The sequence below is a fragment of the Ostrea edulis genome, chromosome 9 (genome assembly GCF_947568905.1).
Source record: "Ostrea edulis chromosome 9, xbOstEdul1.1, whole genome shotgun sequence".
In the NCBI taxonomy this organism is placed as follows: Eukaryota; Metazoa; Mollusca; class Bivalvia; order Ostreida; family Ostreidae; genus Ostrea; species Ostrea edulis.
Genome location: NC_079172.1, coordinates 38,801,815 through 38,810,394, shown reverse-complemented (window position 1 = coordinate 38,810,394; position 8,580 = coordinate 38,801,815). Strand labels below are relative to the sequence as shown.

At 35.8% G+C, this 8,580-nt stretch overlaps 2 protein-coding genes across 2 annotated transcripts in view; both read left to right on the top strand.

Annotated features, from left to right (window-relative positions):
• The window catches only part of LOC125660361 (uncharacterized), a 10,124-nt gene extending 9,448 nt beyond the window's left edge, over positions 1-676 (top strand). Inside the window, exon 4 of the mRNA XM_048892165.2 lies at positions 525-676. Within this exon, the coding sequence (XP_048748122.2) occupies positions 525-676 (152 nt within the window). The remainder of the gene's footprint in view (positions 1-524) is intronic.
• Positions 677-3,417: 2,741 nt separating this feature from the next.
• On the top strand, positions 3,418-6,557 carry LOC125658714 (perlucin-like protein). Its single transcript, XM_048890102.2, has 2 exons — positions 3,418-3,637; positions 6,203-6,557. Exons 1-2 carry the CDS (start codon positions 3,577-3,579, stop codon positions 6,409-6,411), a joined length of 270 nt encoding a protein of 89 aa, XP_048746059.1. The 5' UTR covers positions 3,418-3,576; the 3' UTR covers positions 6,412-6,557.
• Positions 6,558-8,580: the final 2,023 nt, after the last annotated feature.

Below are 8,580 nucleotides of genomic sequence, written 5' to 3'. Positions count from 1 at the left end.
ATACATTTTTTATAAAATGTAACCAACATAATAGCAACATTCATATATTATAGAAAGAGTGTCCGTTGCTTTCGAAGAAAATTCATAAACGCTTTGCAATTAGTCTGTTTTAAACAGGCTCACGGTGGGTGTGATCAGTCGACAGGGGATGCTTACTTTTCCTAGGCATCTGATCCCACTGGTGTGTCCAGGGATCCGTGTTTGCCCAACTCTATTTTGTATTGCTTATAGGAGTTATGAGATTGATCACTGTTCGTTATCTTCGCCTTCCTATTACTATTGATCTGATATAAACAGTCGTACTCCTATTGCAATTAGTCTTATATTAACAGTCTTACTCTAATTACAATTAGTGTGATATTAACAATCGTACTCCTATTATAATTAGTCTGTTATAATCAGTCATACTCCTATTACAATTAGTCTGATATAATCAGCCTTATTCAAATTACAAGTAGTCTATTATAAACAGTCGTACTCCAATCAGAATTAATCTGCTATAAACAGTCTTACTCCTATTGCAGCCTGCCCAGATGAATGGAAGGTGAATTCTGGGGCTGAATACTGCTTTGCTAAACAGACACTTCAATGGGGGTCTGCTCAGGTAAGCTATCTGAAGACGTTACAGGAGTTATTGAAAACGAGTCAGTCAGACATTGATAATATGGAAAAGTAAAGAGTTCCAGATTCTCATTATACCCCCACGCAATGCAGTTGCAGAGGGTTTACTATTTTTAACCCGTCCGTCAGTCCCTTTCTTGTCAGCGCAACTTCTCTAAAACCGCTAAACAGAATGTCGAGAAACTTTGTAGTTTAAAATAAGGACACACTATAGATGTGCATATTCCCAGGAAATTCTGATTCAATAATTTTATGGGAGTTATGCCCCTTTTAAACTTAGAATTTCGAGTACGTCTGTCATGTTCTTGTCAGTGCAATTCCTCTGAGATCGCTCAACAAAATTTTGTGAAACTGTGTAGTTAATATTTCTGATTCAATCATTTTTCTGGGAGTTATGCCCATTTTGAACTTAGAATTTCGAGTCCGTCTGTCAAGTTCTTGCAATAATGCATACCATTACCATTCATTGTGTGCGGCATTGTCAAACAATGTTATAACATGAGATATGTGAACTGGCTCACTTCTTCCATTTCTATTATATCACTCTCATTTGCTATTTTTACTTCAAACTGTTTATTGAAAAACGGTTACTTCTATATCTCACTATGATCTTCAAAACTAAATATAGATTGAAACCTGCGGATTGTTAGTTCTAATTTTGATTCTCATTTCGAATTCTATTTTAAAATGTGCTGTTTCAAATGCGATGAATAATTATTAAAATTAATGTAATGAATGCTGTATCATAATCATTGTTATAAGTATCATATTTCGCACTCCACACAAGTAATAAATTATATTGTTCCATAGATTTAATTATGAATCCTGATTAATGAAAGTGATGTCGTTTTACAGGATTTATGTGACTTTGTGCCAAATATAGTTTTCCAAACTGTCTTCACTGATACGCGGTTATCTCATTACTAGATAAACTTTCATCTAGAGTTGAATGAAAAGGTGAAAATAACGAACACTGATCAATGAGTGAAACTAATAATGTAGGACTTAAAACGAGACTGTTGAAACCCCTGTAACATGAACATATTTATATATAGACTGCCTCAATTTAAAAATTCATAATACGCAGCACATGCTCTCGCGTATCAAATGCATGTTTAACGATCAAGTTTTGTCATAGTTGATTGATTTTACGAGATTTATGGGACTGAGTGCCTAATATAGTTTCCGGACTTTTCTCTATACAATATTTTGACTTGGGAACCTGAAAATTGACATCTTGTGAATAGATCCAAAATATCACTTTCAATACGGTTGACTTATTTTAAGAAAATGTAACAGTTTCTGTCTAGTTCTCTTCATTTTAGCTCACCTGAGCCAAAGGTTCATTTGAGCTTTTCTTAGCAAAAATGCCCGTTGTGTGTCGGCGGTGTCGTCGGCAGTATCGCTGTCGTTGTAAACCTTTTCACAATTTCATATTCTCCACAACAATAGGGGCAATTTAGACCATACTTTGCGCAGAGTATCCGTGGCGTGGCCTCAAGGCTTTATTTTTTTCAAATTCTGTACCCTGGGTTTAAGAGTAGGACTAGAATTGAGATCAAATTTTAGATAATGCATTAACATAGACAAATATTCTCTAAATATCTTCTCTAGAACACAAGTCTGATTTTAAACTATGTTAGTGATATTGTGTAGATAAATCCCTCTGTTGTGCGAATTTAGATTTAGTGAGGTCATGACTCTGTTGGCCTATGGCGGGTCATAATAAGGGGTCAAAAGTTTCCATGGGATTAAAAGGGGTAAAGAAAATCTGAAGAACAACAGGGTCGATGTGACTTAGGTGAGCATCGTGGCACATGAGCCTCTTGTTTTCATATTGTGTGAAATCAATATAACATACTGAAGAAAATTCACATCACATTTCGTAATATAAATTTTATGCTTTCTTTCCTTTAATAATTATACGTTAACTGTTGATGTAAGATTGATCACACAGAATACTATTATCTTTATACGTAAACTGTTCACGTAAGATTGATCACGCAGAATATTAAGTGAAAGACTTGACTTGGGGTCGGTGGGGGACATGTATTGATATGCGGTACTAACAGCACGATTTTGTCTAACACCCCCCCCCCTCCCTCGCTTAAGATGAATAAGCATTAAATACTGGCGTCACGATCACCACAATCTGTTATAATGCAGTCAGTAGGAGCCTGCAGTGTGAGGCAGACTGGTCACAATCTGTTATAATGCAGTCAGTAGGAGCCTGCAATGTGAGACAGACTGGTTACATCAATGATGGTGCAAGACAAAATTCACAATAGAATCCAATTTCAGGATCCTCAGCTCCAAGATCTTGGAATCTACTGACAAAATTGGTTTATTTTCAGCCGCAGTGTCGTCATGAAGCATCCTTTGTTGTCTGCTGTGTCATGTATTTCTTCCTCAGATCCACAATGCCATGTTTTTTTTAATTGTTGAAACTATTTTGAAATGTATAGCTGTAGGAGTTCCTAGTTTGTTTTTATCAAATTCGGAAATAATCATGATTCCAATTTCAAGTGCGTTTCAAACGGGAAATTAATTTAACGTAAAACTGATAACAGAAATGAAGACCTCATCAACTCTATAAAGAAATAAACAAAGTAGAAATTCTAATATTTATTTAATAACTTTAGTAAAATCTACTATAAACGTCTCGATAATGTAAAAGTTTGTTCATTCGAATGTTTATCGCATTGTACAGGCCCTGTAATATCCGATTCAATATCAGCACATTCACTGTTCCATCGTCTTCTTTATGCCCATGATGCCATTGATCAGGCACTACTTTCTACGTTCTCGAATAGTTTCCATTCATTATCTTTTGCCGGTCTTCATAAATTCATTTTGACCTTCTGGGATATGTAAATCATGAATCTGTTGTATCTTGAACTCATATTTAAATTCAAAATTTGGAAAATATTTTCAATTTAGGAGAAATGCATTTTGATGGGAGCTCATCTCGTTGCAATAGAAAATGGAGAGGAAGAAAACTGGATCCAAAACGAAGGTACATATGTATACACTTATTCTTATTTCATTTCAAGGACAATATGGGGATGGGGTAACAATAGCAAATATCACTTTAGACAACTGTTCTATGTCCGTGTCAATATTTCTTTCTTTATAATAGATAGATGGTTGGTTGGATGGATGAATGGATAAATAGATAGATATATAGATAGTTGGATGGATGAATTGATAGATAGATAGATAGATAGATAGATACATACATGTAGATTGATCGATCGACGTTATATATTTAACAATAATAATTTTCATTCATATGTCGATCGATATGTCCTTGTGCACTGGAAATAAAAGCTACCAGTCCTTCACTTCTGCTTCATACTAAGGAAAGGCAAAATAACCACTCAATGACAAACGGATGATTTCAGCGTCTCCATCGTCAATTTCCCATATTTACGTAACAATATTCCATGATCATCTGCATATGGTGTGCATATATCTTAACTGATTCAATACGCAAGAAAGAAGTTCTTTTGCGTATGATAAGTTTTTAAATCGAGGCCGGCTACTGATAAACAAGTTGATGTTACAGGAGTTTCAACAGTCTCGTTTAAGGTAGTGATTGCAAGGCATCACGTGGTTTATTCATGTAGTATCTAAAAAGAGACTATTTCGTCCGATTCCGGAATACGTCAAGCGCTTAAGCATCAGTAATAATGACAGACGATGGAAACAGACATGTCAGCCATAACCAGACACAGGGTAAAGTGAAAATATGTTTAGAATTATACGAATAAAATACAATACAAATGAAAAAACCCTTAAGTTTTAATTATCTTTTTTTAAAAAAAAAACCCCAGTCATTAGGCCCTAAGTCTCCATGATACAATTGTACCCCCTCCCCTGTTAATTTTCAGTCTTACAGCACGTAAATTTAATTCACAAACCACTAAGCCTTTTAAAATCATAATATATAATGCTATGAATTTCATAACATGTAGGCCTATATTGTGTTAGTGCACATAAATCTAAAATGCTACTATGTACATGTAACGTGGATGTTAAGAGAAATCGAAAAGTGTGTATTCTGAAAAGCAACACTTACTGTTAATATCTTTCTCTCAATTAGTTCAGTTATTTCTTATAATATAAAAAGTAAGAAAGTTTTGTTGTTTGATAATCGCTTGGTTTGAAAGGGAAAAAAAAAAGACGTTGCAGGTATCGACGTCACAATGCAGTTTACATCGGATGGGTTACATTTCCCGCGTTTTTAACATACGCTTACAGAGCATGAATATACAAGTAATTTCAAATAGAAAGTAATAAAAACATCTCCAAAGCAACAGTACTATCATTCTATGTACAATAAATTCACTAATAAACATCAAAACATTTTCATAGTTTTAATATGAGTTGAAATAAATACATGTAAGATGCATATCTATTGTAATTATCACCTGCAGCATTTATGTAAGGAGGGGGAGGGGGTAACTATAGTGATCATAGCACCATAGTAAACCTGAAAACCAATATTGATACTTTCAGGAAATATTCTCCTAACATCTGTTAAAACATATTTAAAAATAAAAAAAATTAATTGGTCATTTATTCCTCAGGGGGTGAAAATATGTCTGCTTTTGTGAATAATTGCCTTCTACAAATTGCGAAATTGCTCATAAGCAGCCCTGCTTCTACTTCATATGAAAATAAATGGACATATTAATACAAATCATATATTATTTAAGGCTTTAACTTCAGTTTGATAGAAAATTTGTATCCCTTACCCCTTTTGTATCATTTTTAAACATCACCTGAAATACCTGTACCATTTATTACGGAAAGTCAACAAGAGGGGTTACTATGACAACCGCAGCGTCACAATTTCCGTGAAAACCCTATATGGTACTTTCATAATGAGTTACAGATACCGCCAACTACAAAATATGTAAAAATCAAAAAAATTCATAGATTCTTTAATGATTCTTCAATGACCTATGCAATCACTACCTTAAAGTCAGTATTTCGCAAATTCTATAGTCGTTATAACGATCAACTTGTCAATACAACCTGTCATTAGGTCAAATGCTGTCTGACGCGTTTCATACCACTGGTTAGACCTTTCTTTGCACACTGATTTTGACTACGGATTATACCGTTTACCTGATCAAATATAAGCTTACAGTGGGCGTGGCCGGTCGACAGGGGATGTTACTCCTCCTAGGCACTGGATCCCACCTCTGGTATGTCCAGGGGGGGGGGGGGGGGTGTTTGCCTACTCTTAATTCTGGATTCCTTTTACGAGTTACTTACGAGATTGATCACTGTTCTTTATCTTCACCTTTTCATAAAAGCACACGCGTATAACTTACAAGTGTCTCCTAAGCAAGCAGACAGTGGTTTTGTTACTTCGCTATCTTTGACATTTCTAGGTGTTAGGCATGTTCTGTTATTTAGCTGTTTGTGATGTTTATATGTGTTGGGGATGTTCTGTTATTTAGCTGTTTGTGATGTTTATAGGTGTTGGGGATGTTCTGTTATTTAGCTGTTTGTGATGTTTATAGGTGTTGGGGATGTTCTGTTATTTAGCTGTTTGTGATGTTTATAGGTGTTGGGGATAAATGGTGGACGGCAGGAACCGATGTTGACTCGGAAGGTTCCTGGTATTGGGCACATTCTAACAACACGATGAACTATACAAACTGGTCAGCATATCAACCTAATGGAGGATCGCACGAAAACTGTGCTGCCACAGACGGTGGAAAACTCCATGACTATCAGTGCTCTGCAGAACTTTATTTCATTTGTGAAAAATAACTGCTTGAAATATGAAAATTTGCCGTTCAATTTTGTATTCTTTATTGGATTCACGACCTTTCCTCATTGTATTCATTTTGATTTCTATTGTCATATAGCAAATACTAATATTATAACATTCAAATTCCTTGATTGCAGTTGATCACTTCCCATAAATAAACATTTTAAAATAGTTTGTTTGCAAAATCATGTACATGTTGGATTTCGTCATGAATGGCGAAGATAACGAACTGTGATCAATCTCATAACTCCCATGATGTAAAACTTATACGGTACCAATTTTGATGCACCAGATGTGCATTTCGACAAATAATATTTCTTCAGTGATGTTCAACCGAAATTTTTGAAATCCGAAATAATAAAACTGGTAAGAGTCAAAAACTGGAGTCAAATTCTTCTAAGGATAAGAGCTATGCATGAGGGAGATAATGCTTAATTTTGAAATGAATTTCTAAATTTTATCCCAGCAATTAAATATACATCCGTATTTTCAAGCTAGTAACGAAGTACTTAGCTATTGGGCTGCAGAGAACCTCGGGGACTAACAGTCCACCAACAGAGGCCTCGACACAGGGTTCATAATGTAAAACTTATACGGTACCAATTCTGATGCACCAGATGCGCATTTCTACAAATAATGTCTCTTCAGTGATGCTAAAGCCGAAATTTTGGAAATTTGAAAGTTATTATTATTGATAGACAAAACGTCGTCGATATATCTAAATGTCGAATTGAAGGCCACAGCAAGACATTTTTCCTTCTCACGTAGACATTTTTGAATAAATGTAACAATGTAATGCAAACATGCTACGTTGATTCAACTTATTATGGATTTAAACAACTTATCTTTGTTAGATTCATATATGTTAACAGCAAACTAACTCTCAACGTCCTGAGGATGCAATCAGCGTCTCCATCGTCACCTTACTGCTTTGTTACAATATTTCCTTATCACATGTACATGATATTTAAATACCTCAACTGATTCATTAGGGAAGCTTTAGAACATGTTCTGCGTATGATCAGTTTTAAATCGAGGCAATTTACTGGGAAATAAGTTGATGTTACAGGGGTTTTTAATACATGTAGTCTCATTTTAAGTCAGCATTTCGCAAATTCTGTGGTCGTTGTAACGATCTCGTTTGTTGATGAAAACCTACCATTGGGTCAAATGGTGTCCGACGTGTTTCATACCAATTCTTAGGACATGCTTTACACATTAAATTTGACTAAAGATTATTCCGTTTACGTGATCAAGATATAGGGTTCACAGAGGGTTATGTATTGCTTATTCCTCTTAGGCACCGGATCCCACCTCTGGTGTGTCCATGGATCCAAGTTTTGCCCTACTCTTGATTTTGTGTTCTTTATCCTTTCCACAGCCATAACTTGAATGCGCAATGGCCCCAGGGGAAAGTATCATAATGTATTTAGAATAATTCGGAAGAAGACATTACATCCTATATGTTGTTAAGAATACAAAGGTCTGCCTTTATTCGGTGTAATTTTACAGATTCTTTTAAAAATACACAACCGCCGCGGTGGCGGAGAGGTTAGAGCGTTCGCCCCGCATGCAGAAGGTTTGGGTTCGAATCCCACGTCGTTAAAACAGGTAGTGACAGTTCCATCGCCAAAAGCTCGGCATCAGGTGTGAATGTCACGGGTCCTCGGAGATGACCTTAAAAACGGATGACCAGTGTCACAGTAGGTGTGGCACGCTATAGAACCCTCACTGTTCAATGGCCGTAAGCGCCGAGCATAGGCCTAAATTTGAAGCCCTTCACCGGTCTTGGTGACGTCTCCATAGAAGTGAAAAATTCTCGAGTGAGATGTTAAGCAAGATACAATCAATCACAACAAGCATAGGGGTTTCGTGAAAGCATTTTTCCGGATTTCCATACATTTCCAATTTTGACCATACCATGTCTGGAGCAAAACACTTCGTGGACATGACAACGAATCATTGACTTTCTTGATAGGCATTTCAGGTAAACAATATAAAAAGGGTGAGTCCATATTACTTCTGATAAAGTAATAAGATTCAAGCAAGTTGTATCAAATAATCGACAGACACAGATATTGAACTTGTTCACCATTACTTGATCATTACTGATCACTTTTAGGCATTTAAAGGGACTGATTCACGATTTTCCCCAAAATTTGGTTTGT

What these genes read in the sequence shown, in the direction of transcription:
- LOC125658714 (XM_048890102.2), top strand. Translation starts at nt 3,577, where the DNA reads ATGGGAGCTCATCTCGTTGCAATAGAAAATGGAGAGGAAGAAAACTGG. An exon ending in AAACTGGATCCAAAACGAAG is followed by an intron (nt 3,638 to 6,202) that starts GTACATATGTAT and finishes TGATGTTTATAG; the next exon opens with GTGTTGGGGATAAATGGTGG.